The sequence below is a fragment of the Spea bombifrons genome, chromosome 1 (assembly GCF_027358695.1).
Source record: "Spea bombifrons isolate aSpeBom1 chromosome 1, aSpeBom1.2.pri, whole genome shotgun sequence".
Classification (NCBI taxonomy): Eukaryota; Metazoa; Chordata; class Amphibia; order Anura; family Pelobatidae; genus Spea; species Spea bombifrons.
Window position 1 is genome coordinate 149,055,174 of NC_071087.1, and position 23,143 is coordinate 149,078,316.

At 39.8% G+C, this 23,143-nt stretch overlaps 1 protein-coding gene across 1 annotated transcript; it reads left to right on the forward strand.

The window, feature by feature from the left end:
• Positions 1-1,744: 1,744 nt before the first annotated feature.
• On the forward strand, positions 1,745-22,420 carry IL6ST (interleukin 6 cytokine family signal transducer). Its single transcript, XM_053448047.1, has 16 exons — positions 1,745-1,894; positions 7,969-8,028; positions 9,225-9,527; positions 10,295-10,415; positions 11,256-11,425; positions 11,918-12,075; positions 13,827-13,986; positions 14,504-14,586; positions 15,502-15,718; positions 16,556-16,738; positions 17,050-17,151; positions 18,320-18,466; positions 19,942-20,082; positions 20,349-20,445; positions 20,986-21,067; positions 21,689-22,420. Exons 2-16 carry the CDS (start codon positions 7,983-7,985, stop codon positions 22,331-22,333), a joined length of 2,655 nt encoding a protein of 884 aa, XP_053304022.1. The 5' UTR covers positions 1,745-1,894; positions 7,969-7,982; the 3' UTR covers positions 22,334-22,420.
• Positions 22,421-23,143: the final 723 nt, after the last annotated feature.

Consider the following 23,143-nt stretch of genomic DNA (forward strand, 5'->3'; position numbering starts at 1 on the left):
CAAGACTCTACAAAATAGGGAAACATAGAGAGCTTAAGGTGTTTTTTTTTTTAATGTCCCTGAACCAGGATCTAAAAAGTATATAGTACAAAAAATCAGCACCATCTCCGGCATACAGTCGGCATTTCCTTATCTACCTAAATAGTCTCTTATGGATAAATCAATGAGAGAAAAGACTCACTGTGGCACCATAGGTCCTTAGTCATATTCCTCCTCCAGCAGAGCCTCAGCACCACGTGTCTTCTATTCCCCCTCTCGCGTTACATCAATAATCAAAGGTGATACATTTTTAGGGGCAAATCTAGAAAAAGACATGATTTCAGAAGCTCAGAGGTCTCTTCTTCAGATTAAAAACTGACTTCTGAGGTCCTGAAGGCTTCACCATCTCTTAGACCAATAGGGATTTGTGTATTTTTCTTGGAAATCAAAAGTAGTTGAAAAATCTGCTCTGTCTAGATTAATGCTGGATGTATTTACCGTTCTATGGTTAGAATATTGTTATGTACTGACGGGTATTCAGACAGCGTCGGTGCTCTGTAACCACCACACTTCCCAAGTAATTTATCTTATGATGGGAATTATCATTACATTAAATTTAATTATAAAGCGCCAGCAGATTCTGCAGGGCTGTTACAGTCAGTAGAACAATTTCACATACAAAAACACGCAGAATAACAAACTGGTACAAAGGAGAAGAGGGCCCTGCTCTTGTGAGTTTACAATCTAGTTGGTGGTTGAGGGGAGTGAGACAATAGGAGAGGACTGCTTGGATGGGGATGAGGTGATCTGGTTCCGATGATGTGTTGAAGCTGTTGATTGTTTAGATGGTTTGATTATGATGATGGCTGGGAGTAATGGGAGGGAATGTTGTACGCTTCCCTGAACCGGTGGGTTTTCAGAGAGGTTTTGAAAGTTGCGTACGAGGCAGAAAGTCTGAACGGGAATTCCACAGGAGGGGAGCGGCTTTCTGCAGTGGTACTCAGTATGTAGTTTCCCTCCAGTTTAACTTCTGTATTCTGACTTGTTTGAGGGATTTAGCTAATTATGTCCTGTACCTCTGAGAACAGGTAATGCACGCTACCCTTTTATTTGGCGCATGAGGTGAGAAATCCCAAAGAAATTATATAAATTGAAGTCCAGCTCATTTATTTTGCTCTTGTCAGTGTAAACTTCAAATGGCTCTTCACTGAGGGCTAAGTTGACTCTAACAACCAAGAAGACACTTTTAATGCCAGGCTACTACTAATAGATTTCTAGGGGTGAACAGGCCCTGCTCTACAAGGATGGTAATGCATAGTAAGCATAATGCCTGCAGTCTCATTGGTCTAGGTGAAGATGGAGAAGAGACCTCTGAGGTGCAGGAAGCTCACTTCCACTAAAGACTCCAACCCCACAAATAAGAAAGGTTTTTATGATAATGCAGAGCAGGCAGCAGCCGGACCTTCTGCCCTCACTTGTCCCGAGCAGCAGAGTGATAATGAATGTTAAGGAAACACGAGTGAATAATACACTTCGCGCGTGAATGTTGCATAGTGGCGTATCTACATCCTCCACAGCAGTGTGTCCCTCCCTGTGGAAGGGAGGCGGCGGTTACTGTAAATGAGCGACACACTCAGCCAATCAGCGCCGCCCTCGCTCACCGAGAACCCCGAGCCGCTTTGACGGGCAGGTTGGGGAAGAGGGAGGGGGGTGTAGATCATTTTTTGGAAGTCACATGACGCTGCCGTCCAATGTAAGTAACGGACTGAGATCCCAGGCACCAGCCATGTCTATGACGCTCGATCTGGGAACCGTGTGAGTTGAAAGGCCGTGGCGGGGGGGATGATGTCCTCGGAGAGTCAGACGAGCTGCGTGACCCGGACACTGAGCTGGTAGACCTGGCAAGGGCACTGCGGTAGGCGATCTGTGTTACATTGGAGTTTAAAGCGACTTGTTACACTGTTGTCACTTTGGGACACGCTGTTACGTGTTATTGTTCGCTTGTCGGTGCGGGTTGTTGTGTCACTGTGCCGGGCGGACCTGGGACTATCTCTGCTCTCCGATCGCTGTGTGGATCGCTTCTTGTCACAGCGATCTCTGTATTCTCCGGGCTCTGCTTTTGTAGTTTCGTTACAGTAAGTGCTGTTGGCTACATCTCATAGCGTGTAACGGGATTACTTCTTCCCTGGGGAGGGGTTTCAAATCATACTGTATTATTTGTTATTGCTATTATTATTATTTATTGTTGTTGCACAGTGTGCGATCTGCTCTTGTGTGGGATTGTTGTGGCTACCGGATACATGGTGTCACCTCCTGTCTCTGATTATTATTATTATTTAGAATGGGGTCACCTCCTGCCACCAGCTTTGTCCTCCCTTCTTCTGATGTGTGGGTGAGGTTGGTACAGTTGGGGGGTCCCTGTCCTGCTCCCTCCCGTTACTGGGAATCATTCCAAAGATAATTCCGCTTTTCCAGTAACCGAGTATCCGGAGACCGTAAATATTACTCATACTGGATCCAGGAAGGGAAATCCAGCTTTTCTTATGGGTGTACGTCCTGGGAAACAATTGGGCAACCAGATGCAGATCTAACTATATGTACATTGTGTGTGTATATATAAATTTATTACATATTTAACAATTTTTAACCAATTGATTGTTTTGGCATCAAACGCTGCTGTGCAAATATTACTTTTCTCTCGTCGCTTGCTTATTTACTTTATCAAACGTCCTCTGTATTCATTAAATGAGCTTTAAAGCCCAAAGCCTGTAATCATCTAATGGAAATGGGGGTGTATGTAGAAAACAAAATGTTCCGCAGCAGATTCGGAGGCACCTCCAATCTGCCATTTAGTTTGCAATTCATTTATTTTTAAAGTTTATTATATATTGTTAGAGAAGTCAGAGACCATTCCATGTATAACAGATGTGTCTCGTAATTATCGGGTACATGGAAAATATATAAAAAATGGATAAATATATCAAATAAAAATCATTTTAATCATAACAAATAAAACCAAAGCTCCTTCTCCAAAGCAGCATTGATTTTACTTTATTTTGTTTAAAAAAAAAAACATATCTGCGGACCTGGAGGCCATTATTGTCTGTCGTGTGATGTTTGGGCTGACTTTCCCAGCTCAGACGCCACACCGAGCTGATTCTTTATTACGATCTGTTCCTTCGTAGACTTTCATTACTTAGATTGTCAAGCTGTGTGCATAAAGGGACAGTTTACGGTCACTGACAGCCTCCCTAAATACAAATTGAAGTACTCTGAGTACATTGTTATGCAGTCTTCAAAAAAAGAAAAAGCACATGCCCGAGGTAGAAGCTGCAGCCCAGCACCTGCCCTCCTGGACCTCGGTCTGCTGATGATTAGCTGCTGAAAGCATGCGCTGGCTGGAGAGTCCCTTTTAGTTAAGGTTTGTACAGTTGATTGGGCTAAGATAACAGAGCAAGAACACTTACTTATATGCAGCTGCCTGAAAATGTAATATTTAAAGGTTCGATCTGATGTCCCTGATGCCCCATTCCATTGGAACCGATGCGAAGACAGCGCCAGGGTCTACGTGTAGAGAAATAGAATGTGTCGGCAGTTAAGAACCATTCGGCTCATCTAGCCTGCCCAATTTCTGAATACTTTCCTTAGACCCTGGTCTCATGATATATACATACATACACTCACAGAGTCCATTGCACACCATTCCAAATATTCCAAGCCCGGTGCTAGTAACCAGCAGTTTCCATACAAAACACTTTCAAAAGATGGTCAGCGCTCCAGGTCTTTAAATTGACGATTTCATTTTATTCAAAGTCAAGTCGACGTTTCAGTCATTGCTGACTTTCATCAGGACCTGGAGTGCTGACCATCTTTTGAAAGTGTTTTATATATATATATTTATTTCATGTTTCCATCATGCCCCTTTTAACCTTTCCTGAAAAGGTTGTATTTAGTAGCCCTTCACTGAACTCTTGGAGATACAGTCTCTAGTACTGTATACAATACTCACAGTGCTCTGTACAACGGCATGAGCTCTTCTCTCTTTCTACTGCTAATACCTCTCGCTATACAACCAAGCATTTTGCTAGGATTATCTGCTGCTCTACAGCAGTGTCTGCCTACATTTAAATCCTCAGAAATAATCAAGTATACCCCAAGTGCATTATCTTACACTTATCCACATTAAATGCCAGTTGCCACAGCTCTGACCATTTTTTGTAGTTTACCTAAATCATTTCCCATTCAACTTATCCCTCCAGGAACATCAACCCTGTTTAAAAAAAAAAAAAAACAAAAAAAAAAACAAAACAAAAAAAAAACCCGTGTCAACAGCAAGAAAAGACCTTCTGCAATATCAGTAATAAAATATTAAAGAGAATGGGTCCATGTATAGATCCCTGAGGTATCCCACTGGTAACAAGACTCAAAATATATGCCATCAACTACAACCCTCTACTGTCACTCAGCGGCTGCCTAATCCATTCAACGATATTGGGATCTAAACTCAGAGATTGCGCTTTATTGATCAATAAACCCTTACTGAAATCCAGATACGCGATGTCTACTTCTCCACCGCGATCAATTACTTTAGTTGCCCATTTAAAAATATCAAGTCTGGCTGATCTTCCATAGTAAACCCACGTGACTTTAGATGTTCAACAATCCTGTCCTGTAACATAGTTTCCGTTCATTTCCCCACTACAGATGTAAGATTTACTGGCCAGCGGTTCCCCGACTCCTCCTTACTATGTTTTTTTGTGAATGGGCACAATCTTCGCTAATTTCCAATCTTCTGGGAGGACTCCGGTTACTAATGATTGGTTAAATAAATCCATTAACGGTTTTGCTGGGACACCACCAAGCTTGATTAATAACTTGGGGTGTTTCCCATCAGGCCCCATCGACTTGTTTGTCTTTACGTTAGACAACGGAAGTAGAACCTCTTCCTCGATAAACGGGCATGTATCAAATGACTCATTGGTCTTTATCATAACTGAGATCCCTTTCCTTAATTTTCGTTTGTAAAAACTGACTGGAATATTAATTCAGGCGGGCAGCTAGAGCTTTATCCTCTTCTACATGCCTTCTTTTGTTTTAAATCTTACTACTCGTTTTACTTTCCTTTTCTCGTTTTATATAAATAAAAAACAAAAAAAAACATTTCATCTCCCTCTTTTTTTACTGACAGGGCAATTATCTCTGTGAGTGTTTTGTCAGCTCTTTTAACTTGCTTTGCTTCTTTCTGCTTTGCTTCTTTTTTTTTTTTTTTTTTTTTTTTTTTAAACTAAAGGCTAACTTCTTGTTTGATTCTTTAATTTTTTGCTCTTACTGACAAGCCTAATGCAATATTCTGTTGTCTTCAATAATTCAGCTTTTAAATAATCCAATTTCTCCAGATTCCATTTAAATTACCCCAGTCTGATAACGGCTCCTTTACACATTTTCATTTTAGAAAAGTCCGCTTTGGCCAAACCCCGTGCCTACATGGAATTTAGCTAGGGGGTGAGCAAAGGGGCAAATGCATTTAGAGAGATTCTGCAGATTCCCTCCATGCCTTTCCAAACTGTACCCCATGAAAATGTAAAGGGTCCGCACACCTATCATAAACATTACGTGTTATGGCTGGAGTTTTCCTTTAAAATCTCAAGTAAAACGGCACAAGAGTGATAAAATAAACCTATGTAAGGGTGACAAAAACGAGCCCCTGTATGAGGTCGCATTTCCCGCACCATAAATGGGCTTCTGTAGAGATTATGCAGTTACTTTTCTCCTTGGTTTCATCTGAACCCGAGGAAGATCAGAAGCTAACAGTAACACGTACACATAGATAAAATAAATGGCTTGTATTTATTGTCAATGTTCTGACGATATGTTAACACAGGATGTGGCTGACACCTAATTTGGGGGAAGCAAAGTCTGCATATATAATATACATATACATACATTTAGTCCTGATAAAACACTTCTAAGCCATTTTCTTTTTACAGGTTTACATTATTTTTGTAGCACCAACGGGTTCCTTAGTGCTGTTACAGTTGGACACAGTGGCAATGTTAGTGTTAAAACATACTGGCACAGAGAGGAGGGCCCTGCTCGTGTGAGCTTACAATCTATTAGATGGTTGAGGGGAGGGTGAGACGGGAGAGGGCTGCAGGGGTTAGGGCGATTTGATGGTATTGATATGAAGAACGCCTATGTTGCTCTAGCAGGTGGTAGGGTGAATGGCTTCTTTGAGATGCTTGTTGAGGGTATAAGGAGGGAAGGTTGTAAACGTCTCGGAATAGGTGGGTTTGTAGTGAGCATTAAGAATTAGAGTAGGGAGCAGAAGGTTCAACAGAATGGGATAGGGAATTCCCAAGAAGCAATACAGCACGTGGAACATTGTTTGAATCCTTGTGACCTCAGTTCCTTGGAAAAAGCTTTTTTTTTTCTTTTTTTTTTTGCTTTGTTCGGCAGAATTTTGGCTTTTCTTTGGTAGCTTGCAAAGATGAAGTTTGCATAGTAGGGCAAGATGAAGAAATGTCATATTTTTGTGTTTATAAAACTACCTAAAATGGATGAAGTCGGTTCAAATAAAAAAAAAAAAAAAAAAAAAAAAAAAAAAGTTAAAAACTTTTTTCATGTTTAAGGAAACATATGCTTTTGTATGTTAGCATTACATGTTCTAGAGACCCCCAAATCATGATTACCCAAAGCTAATTTCTCTGCAAAAGCGGGGGCGGCTGACAGGTGACCTTTTCAAGAGTGCGGAAGGATAAGATTAGTTAAATCAGGACCGGAAATCAATCTCCGCTTCCTAAAGTTGGAACAGTCCTTTACTTGTAAACCAAAATCTCTAATCCAATGACATTAAATAAATAGGGCATTTTACCAACTAGCCCGACAATTGCCCTTGTTCGGTGTTCCCTGCATGCTATGAGCCACGGAATGACAATACGCATTTCTTTTAAATCCTGAACATAGCTGTTATGTTTCCTGAAATATGTTCCCTTCCTCTTCCCTTCTGGGAAATGTGTTTTTAAAGCTCCAGTGCAGATTATTTCTCATGTGTGAAATGTATTAAGCAACCAATGACTCGCTATATATCCTATGAATGTTACTTTATTGACCATTATAACGTCAAATTTATTTTGCTGCCCCCCCCCTTAAATAGCTAAAAGGTCCGATGTTAGTGTATGGTGTTAGGAGTGTGTTGGTGTTAGAGCGCGTTTGTGTGTAAATGTAAATATATATATGTATACATCTTGTACGTTATGTTTTAGAACTTCTTTCCATTGAGATGAGCACATTTTAACTTAAACACTATATAGAAGTTGTTTTTTTTTACTTTTATTTAACAATCAGAGCTGCCGGAGCACCTTTACCTTGGTATTTCTGTTATCCCAAAAGTCCTTTTTTAGAAGCCTCAGTCCCAAATCCCTCTGCCCTTCTTTCCTTTCCTCTTTCAAATGAATCACAGTGGCCTACCCTAATTGTGTAACGCAAACGCTCTTGGTTTTGGATGTCTTATGATCAATATACTTTATAGGGTTCATTTACACGAGCATACACCTTGTACATCTGTCCAAACCTTTGATGTCCAGACACAGCTATGTAATTTAATGACAAATTTCACAAATAAAAGGCTATTAGCCGGGGGTACCCTGGTAGGTGACATGTCTAGTGAAACTTCAATCACTTTACATTGAAGAAATGGACTTGATGAACAGTTAACCTTATTGGTGAACAATGGCATTTGTGTTCAATTATGATTAGATTCGTATTCTTGGTCCTTATTGTATTTTTATTAATGTTGATAACTGTTAGCATTCTTGGATGGACATCAAAAAAATAATTGTACGCCTTTGATTTGCATTTAAAAAAAAAAAATGGTGTGTGTGGGTTTTATACTTTTTCTTCCAAGATTGAGTAACTAAACATGAGTAACAAACTATTAAGTTTTTGTGATTATGGCTGTTCGTACATTCATATACTGATTTCCTTTAACAGGTGCGGAAGGGAAGATGTTTTATGCTCTGCTTGTTGCAGTTAACATCCTGATTAACGCAGGTATATATTGACACCTTTTTATATTGTGCTTTAGGTTGATGGCTAGGTAAAAGGTACGCGTAACATGGACCCCCCACAAGCTGGAGGGCTTCCGTTCCTGAGCTCTGTCCCCAAGACTGGATCTTGACAATATGTTGGTGCCACCCAGGGCTGCCATCTTGTAAATTTAAATTACATTAATGTATACATTTCAGATTTAGTTTGATATTTTTGCCCTGACTTTTAAATTTGAATGTACTTACAGTGTCCATACACATTCAATACTGTAAGAACAAAAGAAAAACTAAACCGTGAAGCCCCCAGTGCATACATGCAATAGGGGAGATTTTCATTTAATTACATTCGTCGTGTTTCCGACAGAAGGAAGCAGGATGGGAGAATAGCAGTAGTGGAGTATTAGTCTGGTTATTTTATCTAAATATTAGTAGAAAGTGTGGAGAAAAAACACCATAGCGGTATCTTTTTCTATTCATGTAGCATAAAACAAAAATAAATGTTGGCAAGTTACAGATTATTTAGTGAGGTGCACAGCACAATGGTTGTGTATTCTAATAGCGTGTGTTTTTTTTTTTGTTTGTTTTTTGGCGTGTCTTTATTATATTGCTACTATGTAGAGTGAGATGTGTTCTTTTCCATATTGGTTGGTTATAATATTGGTATTTTATCATACGATGTTTTCTCTGCACTCTTTTCTGCGTTCTATTGTCACGGAAATAGGTTACAGCAAAAACATGCTCATAATTACTATATCACAATGGGCTTACAAGCAAATTCCCAAACATGGCACTTTTGAGACTCTTGTAGCTGTAAAAAATATCAAGTTGTTGATTGCTTCAATGGAATAAGGCACAGCCCGCTTTTTGATAGTTGGCCCTGGGCAAATTCCATAACCGTGAACCGCTTGTTTTAGACCCGACATGTCTGGATTTGGCATGTAGTGACCAGATGTAATACAGAGAATACACAAATTGTGATTGGGAGGCAACCTTGATTAACAAGCTACGATAACGGTGGTTCCATAGAGTGGCCCAATTTGTAGCCTTTGTGTGTATACGAGATTCCCAGGCGATGGTGTTCGTGTGATGAAACGAGGCGCAAAGGGAGAATCATGCAATGTAAAAGAAATGAGGCCATAGGTGAGCCAATGACTTCAATGGCTGCCATATATGCTTCTGCTGATCATCTTGCCTCTTCAGTTTCAGGTGTGAATACAGAGCCGTGTGCCCAGACATATCCTGAATCTCCTGTCGTGCAGCTTGATTCCAACTTTACGGCATACTGTGTTTTAAACGAGAGCTGTATGTACACAGATGCCAGTAAGTTATTCTGGAAAATTCGGAATAAAAAGGTGCCGGAGACCCAGTACACGGTCCTCAACAAGACGGTTTCCAGCGTGACTATTGTTCCTTCATCCTTATCGGACGACCTCCTAACATGCAATCACCTCAAACATGGTGAAATTGAAACCACTCTTCATGGAATCTTTTTAACACTTGGCTGTAAGTATGTTTTATATACGTTTATTTATATATATAATATATATATTTTTTTTCCCCATATAATGTGTTATTCTCTGACCAGGGTTTAACCCCTTAAGGACAATGGGTGGTCCCTAAACCCATTAAAAACAATGCATTTTGAGCCCGTACATGTACGGGCTTTGTCATTAAGGGGTTAAGATCTTCTCTGTTTTGGAGTCAACGTGTGTCCGTCATTATTACTGACATACTTACGATGAGACTGAGAAATCTTTTTGCCTCTTTCATTGGCATCATTGTAGGTATCTGCTTATTCTTATTGATGATAGGCAAGCCGAAGCTTTGGTTGATGTCTGAGCATATATCTAACTTACAAAATCTAAAATGATCTATATGAAAAATCCAAGTGATGGGTTTTAGTGCTAGTGATTAAATGAAAACATTGGCAAATATGACATTTCCAGTTTGTTTGCATGTGTACGTAGAATTGGAAACACAATGCATCTTGGATTTATCATAAATCCCTACTATACTTAACGGCGATCTTTCTTTTTAAACTGCCACAATTGTAAGGCCCCAAGAACGGCCTGTAGTGTCTAGAGTGGGAGTCCAGTAAATGTTGCTGCACAGATCATTTATTAAGCGAAACGAAATTATGTTAACTGGTCAACCGCAACATAGAATGCTTATTAAATATACGGCGTATTTTTGTTTCGTAGGATTTGAAGCAAGCGTTTGTTTTGTATTTTTGGTCTTGACTTCCAGTTTTGTGTTCTGTGCCCTTGCAGACCCTCCAGATAAGCCTGAAAACCTGACATGCATTGTATACAATGGGGAGAAACTGACGTGTTATTGGAACCCTGGAAGACCCACACATCTCATCACAAATTATACCCTGAGGCATGAATGGTAAAGCGAAAACGACCTCATAAATAACTAATATCAGTTAGTGTTAAAGATGTGCGGTGATATTCAGATAAGATACCAGGTTTCTCTGTGTTTCTGATGCCACTCATGATTTATATGCAGATTTCTGTTTCATGTTAAGGAATAGTGATGTCCTTCACCAGCCTTTTCCTAAATGTAATCAAGTTGTCATCCTGGTGTTGAAATTTTTTTTAATGTTTTTTTTTTTTTTTTTTTTTTTTTTTTTAAAACTATTCCTTAAATATTTTTAGAATATCCTCTTATGTTATTCAAAGCCATGATTTTGGTACTATGAGCTAAACAGAGGTGAACTGGCAACATTAATTCTGGAAGTGACATCCATCCAAGTGGCCTACTGCTTAAAAAAAAAAAAAAGGGCCCAAATCCACATCTGGATGACTGCGCACTTAATGTGCACCATCCAATCGTGTCCAAAAAAACCTTTACAGGAACTGAATAAATAGAAAATATATAAAAGGAGCTTAGAATGGTCCAGCATTCATGTAAATGCTGCATTCTTTCCTGGCTTCTCTGTCCCCTGCTGGCTATACCTGGAATTGCAAGTAAAATACAAAAAATGCTTCAGGAAGGGACACACAAGATTTAAATCTGCGATTGCTCTTAGCCTCCCGTGTGGCTATACCCAGCACATGGGTTTCAGTTTATACATGTATCTTTGTTTAAATGTGTATGCCATATTGCTTATATTGCTATATTGATTAACTGTTCCTGGTTCGTGTTGCCATATTATATATGTAAAAAACATATTCTAATGATATTCTGAACATGCCAGTGTTAAATGGTGTTCTTTTTTAATTCAAGGGCTTCATCATCAGTGATCGCAGACTGCATACCCGAAGGTGTAAATAATTCTTGCTCGTTTTATGCGCCTACCTTTCAGTTTCATATTGACACCATATTATGGGTGGAGGCCAAGAATGCTCTTGGCACGACAAAATCAGACGCGCTCCGGAGAGATGCTGCAAATCTGGGTAAAAGTGCTGTTGGCAAGATAATGTTTATATAAAATGCTGGCTTAATTTGTGCTCAGTTAGGATTGGCTTCAATGTCACAGAACATACTTTTTTAAAATTGGGATTCTTCTACATATACATTTTATTACAGTTGAATTAACTGAGTATCCATGGCATATGATGTTACATAGAAACACTTTGTTGGGTCTATCATGTCAGGCATTTTCCGATCTGTGTATATTATCTCTATTTTCTTTTATCACTTATCATTGTTGCTAATGGTGCTGGCTCCATTGGTAGACCCATGAGACACGCACCACCTCATAATTGTTGTTTGTTTGTTTGTTTTTTGTACAATAAAAAATCTAGATATATATATATATATATATATATATATATATATATATATATATATATATATATATATATATATATATATATATATATATATATATATATATATATATATATTATTTTTTTTTTTTTTTTTTTTTTTTTTTTTTTTTTTAGTCAAGCCCAATCCTCCTGAGATCAAGTCGTTGATTTCCACGGTACAATTACCCCGAGCCCTTAAAATAGAGTGGAAGAACCCAATGGAAAGAGATCCAAGTATGACGATGAAATACATCATCAGATATCGAACCAATAGCAGTAAAGAATGGGAAGAGGTATTTACTAAATTTTTTCCCCCTGTTGTATTTGTCATTAAACTTCCTACTGATGCAGATATCTAAATCCGAACTGTATATAGACCACTTTCACATTCATCAGTTCATTCGACTATATCGCCAGAGTCTTGGTGGGTGAATATACAGGGACCTGATCATGAGACGGTGGTCCGGTAGCCATCCCTCATCAGGTATAATCATTAGTGTAAGGCAGGCATGTCCAAACTTTTTTCGAAGAGTGCCAGATTTGATGAAGTGAACATGTGCGAGGGCTGACCATTTTGCCTGACATTTTCTGAACCATTAAAATTAAATACAAATTAACTATTTTATGCAAAGTTTATTGAAAACTGCATACCACATCTATCCCCTTCTCACAATCTCCCCTCTTCCTCCCTACCCCTCCTTCTCACAATCTCACCTCTTCCTCCCTACCCCTCCTTCTCACAATCTCCCCTTTCCCTCCCTACCCCCCTTCTCACAATCTCCCTTCCCCCATTCTCACGATCTACCCCCCCCTTCTCACAATCTACCCACTCCCTCCCTAGGTCACTTACCGTCAACTCCTGTGTTGGGAGCGTGAGGCGTTAGTCTCGGGTGCCGGCGCTTCACAGCTGAGTGCCGGCATATGCCGGCGCTCAGCGTGAAGCGCCGACACCCGAGACAAACGCCTCACGCTTCCAACACTGCACTCTGGGCAGCGCAGAGGCAGGCGGCAGCGGCGGCGGCGAGCAGAGGAGTCCTGAATTTCTGTCAGTCAGGGGGGCCCAAGAGGTGCCGAGCGGTCGTTTTCAGCAACCGCTCGGCACCCCTTGGGCCCCCCTGACTGGCAGAACTCCAGGGCCCGGTCGCAGTCGCGTCCCCGGTAGTTCCGCCACTGCCTACAATTTCTTTATCAGATGCCCTTGTGGCTGTGTGTGCCGGCGCAGGGAGAAGGAAAGCCCAAATCTAGCGACGTCCGAGATTGCAAGATTTGGGCTTTCCTTCTCCCTGCGCCGGCACACACAGCCACAAGGGCTTCTGATGAAGAAATTGTGTAGGGGAGGGTTAGATTTCAACCCTCGTCTACAGTCAAACATGAACCCTGTTTAATCTTACTGTAGACGAGGGTTGAAATCTAACCCTCCCCTACACAATTTCTTCATCAGATGCCCTTGTGGCTGTGTGTGCTGGCGCAGGGAGAAGGAAAGCCCAAATCTCGCGCTTTCCTTCTCCCTGCGCCGGCTGATGACGCCAAGTCCCGTGGCTCACTTGGGGGGCCGTATCAGTCCGGAACGCGGGCCGCAATTGGCCCGCGGGCCGGACTTTGGACATGCCTGGTGTAAGGGAAAGGAGATGCTCCATTATACACATTTGGACACAAATAGTCCTTTGGAAGCTACCACTAATGGTACCTGGAGCTAATTTATTGTATAATTATTCATGACATGGTTACAGGAGGTTTCAATTGAGTAGCAATTTCATGCATGCGCCATGACATGTTCATAAACAGCCATTTATCTCAGTTCCCAACCCAGTCCTCAAGGCTCACAAACCACCAAGGTTTAGTGAATAGAATGGGGTAACTACAAAACCTGTCATGTTAGGCAACCTTAAAGTCTTGGTAAGGAACCTCTGATCTATATTTCAAACAGGACACATACAGGTTCGATGGGGATGTAGGATTTTGTGTTCTGCCTCTGCAGATTATGCGAGTCCCTCCTTTTAATATTAATGTATACATTAATATTATATACGCTTTATGATTTCAGGTGCCACCACATGACACAGCCTCACATAGAACATCTTTTACTCTACAAGACCTCCTGCCATACACAGAGTATGTTGTTTCTTTACGTTGTATGAGGAGCAATGGACAAGGTTATTGGAGCGATTGGAGCAAAGAAGCCTGGGCAATCACGCCAGAAGACAGTAGGTGCCATGTTGTTTAAGCACATTCTGCTATTAATAACTTAAGTAAAGCAAAGTAATGGGAAGGAATGGAGCTTCCTAAACATAGAAAAGAGAAACATACAATTTGATTGCAGATGGGAACCATTCTGGCCATCTAATTGTTCCTGCTGAAAAAACCTCAAACTGTATCGTGTTTTATATTCTGTTTTTGACAATGACCTCTTGTCCTACAATTTCTCCCACTTTCTAATTTGAAGTATTCTTCCCTCTTGTCTTTTGATAAGACTTTTCCAAGGACAAAATGGTCAGCAGTCCATGAGCCCATGGCATGACTGCCAACTTTTCAGCTGTCTTAGTAGGTACACCTGCCAGTCTGGCCAGCTACGGAGATGTCTATGTTTCGTTCTGTCCTAGTTCATCATCGTATGTGACTGTTTCTTGACATCATGCGGTTACTCTATGTATATGTAGTATACAATGAAGCAGGGTTTGTCCATCTGCTACCGTTTTTATGGGTGAATTTCTCATTTTGTAGAGCCAACGAAAGGCCCAGAATTATGGAGAAGAATTGGCAACCCCGATGAATCTGGAAACAGAAGTCTTCGTCTATTGTGGAAGGTAAATTTGGATATCCACCATCTTTCTAGCCCCTTAAAGCTGCAGGGGGTGCTTCTTAAAGACCATATTGTATCTACTCCAGGGGACTGAGAGCCCTTAGACTGGCTCCAGAAGAATTACATTTTCTACAGTTTTTGGTTAAATATTGAACAAACCAGCTCTGAATGCTTTCATTATGTTTATTTTAGCATGGTCACTATAAACAGAGTTTACTTGCCAACAATTGGAGATCTACATATAACCTAAACAGTGTTAGGACTCCACTCCTGTCATCTCCACCGACACTTGCGTACAATACAGTGCTTATATTATGTATTTATGACCTGTTACATACACCGGATAGAGGCAGCCTTTGGGGCCCAGTAGATGTGAACCAAGATTTCATTGATCATCTGCCAGCCAGTTGGTTCAATGAACACCATAAGCATCTATTTACTAAAAACATAGAATTGATAGGAGGATTTCCAGGGGAGTAATTGTTATGGTTTCAGCTTTCAAGCTTTGCTGGACATTACAATGCTCCCAACCCCACTGAGTTTCTGCTGCAAGAAGCACGTGGTTTGCCCTGTATAAGGCATTGTTAAATCGGTGAATAACCCCCATAATGCTTTGTGCCAGAGAATAAAATCTAGACTTCTAACTGTTTTTGTTAGAATTGGATCTTTCTGACTGGCAGTTAATGAGGTGTATTTGAACATGAAACTAAATATGTACTTTTTTTTTTTCATTTAATAGTTTAAACCCATTCGTATGCGCAATCTGTTTCTTGCTTTGGAGTTTTTTACTTTCCATATATTGTGTATCTACAGAGTTTGCACATTGTTTTTTTTATTTTTTTCATATTTCTATGGCAAAATCATATATTTTTTTGTTCTACTGTAATGCTCTGTTTTTTTTTTTCTGTTTGTACATCAGGAATTGGATCCAATGTATGCTAATGGGAAAATAACCCTGTACACGGCTTCTCTTCGGCGAAGAACAAATGAGCCGTATGCCCTTGCTGTTGTGAATGTCACAAGTTATGACTTCGTCATTCCTAAATATTCCTTTATTGCCTCGGTTATTGCTAACAACAGTATTGGAGCGTCTCCTCCGTCGGTTCTGGCTATTCCATCTGGGAAAAAAACAGAAGGTGTGTATGAGTAAAAGAACTAGTACGTACATCTCGCTGTCCAATTAATGGTGAATAAATCTGTTCTTCATTGAATGTAAATGTAGTCACCGTGCTTTCTGTTCTTCACATGTTTGTCTCTATAGTGTGAGGTACAATGCAGAAGACACGCTGACTCTAGCACCCCACCCTTACTAGTGACCGTAAATGACCCCCATTGATGTACTTTCATTCAAGATATTTGTCGTGTTTGAGATTGTAACGGCAAATAGAAATGCTTTGTTTTTACAAATACAACAAATTACGGTATCTTGTACAATTTAGAATAGTGTTTTGAGAAATAATGCTCCAGCGTCCCAGGCAGCCTCCTAGACTGAGGATCAACATGACTTTATGAAGCCCAAAGCAATTCTAAACATTTTGGGCCGTACATAGACCTAGATAATATATAGGTGACGGCAAACTAAGGAGGCCTTAAATAAATGAGGTCTCTGTAGGAAGAATGTGGAGGAGAACAAAGTGTCATTATAAGGGAGATAATTGCGCATGGTCATTGAAAACCAAATCAAGAATAAACAATGTATCTTGTTACAAACATAAACTTGGATAAAATGTGTGAAGTGTTAAAGTTCTGGCAATGCAAACATTTAATGCAGGCTTTACTTCTGTATAGTCAGCCCTGGTGTGGATATCTGCAAGAATCTCCTGTCCCCTGTCTATGAAGTATATGTGTGTATATAATATTATATATTGTGTGTGTGTGTTAGTACGGCTTTAATCCAATGAATAAACAGAAGTGGGCATCTTCTGCAATAATGAATTATTCTTAATCTGTGCTCCATTTTTTTCTTCTTTTAGTCCAGCCTGCAGAGATTGACGTTAAGGCGTTCCCCAAAGATGGAAAGCTATGGGTGGAGTGGACGCCGCTGAATAAATCCATTGATGGTTATGTCATTGAATGGTGTATTAAATCGGAACAGACTGCCTGCGAGATCGAGTGGCAACGCGAGCCAAGCACATCAAGTGGTGCATTTTTAAGAGGTGAAATTGCTTGCTTATTCTTCCTATGCTGGATTTTATAATTTGGGTGCTAAATGTGAAGGATTCAGCAGGATCATTCTATTCAACCCCACATTGAGTGCTACACATTTAGAATTTTGCCCCAGGGTTGATTTATATTGATGTGGCTTGGCTCCTTAAAACTCAGATTATTATGTCCAGCATCCTTTTCAGTGGTATAGCTGACTCATCGTTTGTGAACTAAAACAATCAAGTTTATAAAGCCTGAGATGCATGTCCAGCTATGTTCCGGTACTCAAGGGTATAATCTGTATGCCATTTTGGTCTTGCAGGCAACATTTTCCCATTTAAGTGCTATCTAATCAAAGTTTATCCGCTGTATTATGATGGCCGTGAGAGCTCAAGATCTGTGGAGGCGTATCTTCAACAAGGAGGTATGAAATCATCCGTTTATAATAATACAAGTGTTTCCCTGTCTGTTTAATGCATTAGACCGGAGATTATTGTATTCACCTGTATACATAGATGATACATCGGAGAGGTGTTTAGTAGTTGTATGAGTTGGTGGCTTATCTCAATGTTTTTTTATCTTTCTGTGGGAATGTCTCCACGGCTGCTGTTACCGGTGGGTCATTACCTCCAGTGTCAGTCTCTTGCTTGCTGCCTCACGTCGTTCTTCTGTAGTAGTGGCTGATGTTGTCAGTGTATGGTTTCATACTCGAGATTAATGCTGTCGGAGCTATTTAATAAGATCTGTCCTATAACCCAGGGTTCTACAGTATTTAGTCCCCATGCCAAACTTTGTGTTGTGAGGTTAAGGTCACTGGGTCTCAATTTCCCCTCGCTTTACTGTAATAGCATTTAACACTGGAATTGTTCAAATTGATTTCTGAGCTAATGAAATACAAATAAGGATCAAATCCCTCTGATTATTGGCCTTCAAAATATGTTTTAAGAATACTGTATTCCCGAGTCACTTGGCTGGGCTCTGCTGTATGCACATGCTAATGAGCGTATGCAATGTCTCCTGGGAAAAGGGATCAAAGAACAGACACAGGTCATCTTCTGTGTTCTTCCGCTAGACCAACTGGAAATAAGAGAAGTCACAAAGTAGATGGAGATATTCCACCCTTGCCCAGTGGCATGTTAACTTCTACCCATCTACTTCAACTGGAAATAGAGTTTTCACTTAGGCTTGCTTGAGTACTTCATTCTTGTAGTTAAACTACTATGATCAGCTCTGGAAATTACCCCTTCCAATGTTTACACATCTGTCTCTTACACTCTGACTATGAGGGCCTATTCACTAAAGGGAGACTTTGCAGAAGAGTTGCTTCTGCAGGAAAACCTTGGTTGGCTCTGTGTAGTGTATTCACACTCATGGATTTATAAATTATTCACGGTCAGCTGAGTCCTTATTGATGGAGAAACGTGTTGGTGTTGGCCCACAAGTGAATTTAGGGAACACAACTGCAAACTATCCTTCTAGTGAAATAACCCCAAGTTTTAAGTAATCTACTTCTCTGTGCTACAGAATACTTTTCTTCAGAATACTGTCTGATTACTCATGTGAATATTATAACCTTCTGTTCTTCACTACAGCTCCTACTACAGGTCCTTCTGTTCGTACAAAAAAAGTGGAAAAATACAAGGCTGTTTTGGTATGGAATCCCGTACCTTTAGACGAACAAAATGGATTCATAAGAAACTACACTCTGACCTTTTCCCCCAGCCATGGAAATGTTACCAGTAAGTGGTGGTGTTGTTGTTGTTGTTGTTGTTATTTATTGTTTTATATAGCGCAATCAAATTCTGTAGCGCTGTACAATGGGTGGACAGGACGTAAATTGATTTACCGAGACAACAGGTGAGGAGGGCCCTGCTCAAACGAGCTTACAATCTAGTTACACACTTTAACACTGTTATGATTCACAAGATGTGCGCTGCCGTCTGCCAGTTTAAAAAAAAAAAAAAAAAAAAAAAAAAAAAAGTGATCACTTAATAAGCTTAACTTGTGTTGCTGAAATGCTTAGATATGGAGGCATTCAGCAACACTGAAAACCCACCCCAGTGCACACTGTCCAGAGAGGGGTCTCTCTCATTAAAAAAATTAACAATTTCTCAAGAGGGTCTCTCCAGAATGTCCTGAGAACTCTGAGCCCCCCCCCCTTTGCAGGTTAAAGAGCCCAGCTAAGTAGTCACAATATGTTTGGTTAAATAAATAAATACAATAATTCGCCACTGATTTCACCAACAGGGGAACCATCCAGTAACAAACCCATGTAAAAATAAATTCCAAATTATAATGGAAAGAGTAAACTTCACACCTGAGTTATATTGTGACTGGGGGAGAAAAACACACACACAATTACTACCACAAAGTTTGACAAAGACTGGTTATAGAATTAGTGTATGGAAAGGGTTCAAATACTATCTGATATACGCTGGGGTGTCTAGTTTTCAAACATGTATGGTTTGGGGGTAAACTGAGCTGTCCCAAATAAAGATGTCCCAAATAGGGCATGGGAGCAGTATGACCGGATATAAAAAATAAAAAAAAAGTTTTGAAATGGCTATATGCTACTTGTACTTATTGTCCAATAACTTACAAAATAAAAACATTGGTTATTTCTAAACTGGGGACAAATGCTACTTATTTGCTTAACATGTTTTAATGAGCTTTTGTAGATTTACAAAATTAGAGTAAATTAGAGTAAACTATTTTTCAAGTAAAAGTCTGAAAAGGGTTTTTTTCACAATTTTTCACCATATTTTACTAAAATAAAAACTTTTTTTATTATTATTTAAAGCCCTTGTCTTGAAGAAGATTAAAAATAAGAGGGCATTCACCCTCTCTGAATTTGTTCTTTGAAGTGAATGTTTCAACAGACATTTGAAAAAGAGAAGTGGAGGTTTCCCTTCTCTTTTTTCTTATAGGAGGCAGGGTGGGATCACAACAAGGTGGTAGAGCTAGTGGCATCTCGACTGAAGGGGAGTAAGTTTAACCCAAAAGCTGGTCCCCTACCTGTAAAGGCACTAACCATGAAGCCCAGATCTCTGTTAGACTTCAAGTCAAACCTGGTAAATTCTCTACTCTGTATATATCCCTCAGTCTTCATTGTTTTGTAATTTCTGGTATAAAAGCTGTATTTAATAAGGACCTCAAGTGAGTAATTTTGTGAAGCAATGCATATGGAAGTCTGAGAATGTTCCTTGTTTTTCAGCTGTGGTCATTGACTCATCAAACACAGAATATACACTTTCCTCCTTAAAGGGCGACACACTTTATAACATTCATATGACGGCTTATACTGAAAATGGCAAAAAGGATGGTCCCGTCTACACGTTCACAACTCAGCGATTTGGTACGATTTTGTCATTATTTTTAAATTGAGATGATTGAACCATTGGGCATCAGCCTCTTCAAACCTAACAAGTTGTGGAAAGTCCATTCATGTATGTTACAATGTAACATTTAGAGGGTTTGGGTATATGCAACCATGGTGCTTATAACATGAAATTTAATGGGGGGGTTTTAAGAATTAAAAAAAAAAATCAACACTAACTGAGGTATATTGCATTTTGTGGGAATTTAAAACTGGTTTGTGATTTGCATTTGTTTTTCTGCTAGCTAATGGAGAAGTTGAAGCCATTGTGGTGTCTTGCTGTATTGGTTTTCTAATACTCCTGCTTGTTGGCGCCTTCATTTGTTTCCGCAAAAGAGATTTGTGAGTATTATATATATAATGTGTGTGTTTTTTCTACATCAAAGCCTTTGCACTGTGTGTTTGTCTAGTTAAAGGGGCAGCCAGTTTTACGTCACTGATCTCAGTCTTACAGAAAAAGTATTTCGCTTGGGGAAGAAAGTATATTAGCAGCACACAATTGGCCAGGTTCCTAGCCTTTGTAAAAAGCCCAAATCACAAGTGATGCACTGCCCATCTGTATAGAAAGGGATGAAGAAATAAGGGGCTATTTAGTGAATGCCTCATACAGTTGGATGTATCAAGTCATGTGATGTCCATGTATATTCCCTGTGTGTATTTAAAGTCCCAGGTATATTGCACAGCGAGACCCTTTTTTTCCTTTTCGTGTACTCCTAGATACAAATATATCTTCCCAAATTCTCCTATGCAATATAGCTATACACAAATATCCCCACAAAGCTACCTTTAAACTCACACATCTGCATGCATGATATGCCATTTGAAAATTCATTTTTTTAGTCAAAATACAAAATCACAAGAATTTTTTTTTTTTCATTTTAGGATTAAAAAACACATTTGGCCAAATGTTCCTGATCCTTCAAAAAGTAACATTGCACAGTGGTCTCCCCATACTCCAAGCAGGGTAAGGAATGCCTTTTACTGACATAGCTCACTTTGCAGTGTGCACTGGGCAAAAGCTTAGTGAATACATTAGCTTTCAATTTAGATTTTGGCAAATAAGTTAAACTAGGAGCCCTCTACTGTTGAGAAGGGACGGTATTGAGGAGCAGTGTCCCTATTCTGATACAAAGAGCCCCACTGAGACCCGTGATTATGTAGACGTGGCTTCCACCCTTATCAGTAGTCTGTTTCTCACACGTACCTGCTTCTCTTACTACAAGACCCCAAATGAACTTCTCTGGAATATTATGAAACACTTTGACACAAATAAAGTTTATAGCTATTAATTGGGCAACTATTTCTAGTTACTAATGTCATGTAATTACACACTATAATAGATGTAACGGTACCATATAAATTAAATGCTAGTCACCAATAACTTCCCACCAGTAACATTTTACCGTTAGTATGGTATTGTTCAAGTTCCAAGAAAAGTTGCCTTTTTGATTGTTTTTTTGCTAGCTATTTGGATAGTCTACACAGTTTGTCTAAAATTAAGAAAATCGCACATGGGGATATCAGGGGATTACTTAATGTATTTGTCAGTGGTACGTCATCTAAAATGTCTTTTTATACCCTACAGCACGAATTTAATCCGAAAAGCAGCCCGTTCCAAGATGGTAGCGTTACGAATGTCAGTGTGGTGGAGATATCTGAAGAAAAGAAGTCATACACAGAGCAGGATATCAAATCCATAGATCCACTTAAGAAAAACACATCTGAAGGATTCAGTAGTGGCATTGGGGGTTCTTCTTGCATGTCCTCTCCTCAGCTAAGTGTTTCAGACGGTGATGAGGCTGAATCTGCACAAACCACGTCCAGTACTGTGCAGTACTCCACTGTAATTATTAGTGGATATAGAGACCAGCAACCAACAGCTGTGGTTCCTCATGTATTTTCAAGGTCAGAGTCAACTCAACCACTTTTGGAATCTGAAGAGAGACCTGATGATCAACAGGCTCTGGAGAGGGATGACCATTCAGTGGTTTCCAACCAGTACTTTAAACAGAACTGCAATGAAAATGGCACAGGACGACTACAGACCGTGCCCCAGGAAAAGCAACCTCCAGATGCAGTTTGTCTTCAAAATGGTCTTCAGGACATGAACGCTGGGCAGAGTATATGCTCTGAAGAACAATCTGTAGGTTCACAAGTAGACCATGTTATTGGTGAAATAAAAAGTTATCTGCCGCAGATTGCGAGGCGAGGTGGTTACATGCCACAATAGACTGACTTTTGAGTCTATGGTTTGGATTTTATCATTGTTGACGCCATACAGTCTGGTGTAAGGCTCTGGTTCACCTACATCTTAAAACTTTTGGAATCCGTTTCATTTCTGCAGTGCCATTAAGGGCCTACAAATTATCCTTTTTTTTTTTTTTTTTTTTATTCCCCCCCCCATTTGCTTTAAGCTGCCAAATCTAAATGATCATTTGTACAATTTACAAAAAAATGAATCTGTTAAACTGTGAAATATGTCTGCTTTCAACATTCTAGACTAACGAGTGAACGCACGGTTTTTGGCATGTGCTAGGCACGTCATTGTATACCTAGTCCTATTTAAGTGTGCCACACCTTGAATGCTAGCAAAACTATATAGAAAACATTGACAGATACACAGCATTATTTGATTCCATTCCTTTCAAACACATGACTGTATTAGAACAATGTTATAATAAAGGGGGTGCGCCAGAACATTGTTTTGACTCTTGGTGCAAGAGCAGCGTGCTAGAAATACAGGTACAGGTCTTGGCCCCCCTCAGACTTCTGTGATATTTGTAGAAGCCATTGAGTGCATATTCATCAGAATTTCTTATTTTCAAATATGTAAAATTACTTGCGGAAACCATGATCCTTTACAATGTATCTCTGGAGCTTCCAGTCCAATTTTCTGGACCTGGCCAGACTGCCCATGAGGCAGCCAGCGCACGATAACCCCTTACTCCCCAGCAGTATTTAACTGACATTGTTTAAAATAGGGGAAAGGTGTGTGTGTTACACATATATACACACACACACACACACACACACACACACA

Bases quoted from the DNA above. Each gene is read 5' to 3' on its own strand.
- IL6ST (XM_053448047.1), top strand. From the start codon at position 7,983: ATGTTTTATGCTCTGCTTGTTGCAGTTAACATCCTGATTAACGCAG. The intron at 17,152-18,319 runs GTATGAAATCAT...TCTTCACTACAG, and splicing joins GGCGTATCTTCAACAAGGAG to CTCCTACTACAGGTCCTTCT. The intron at 18,467-19,941 runs GTAAGTGGTGGT...CTTGTTTTTCAG, and splicing joins CAGCCATGGAAATGTTACCA to CTGTGGTCATTGACTCATCA.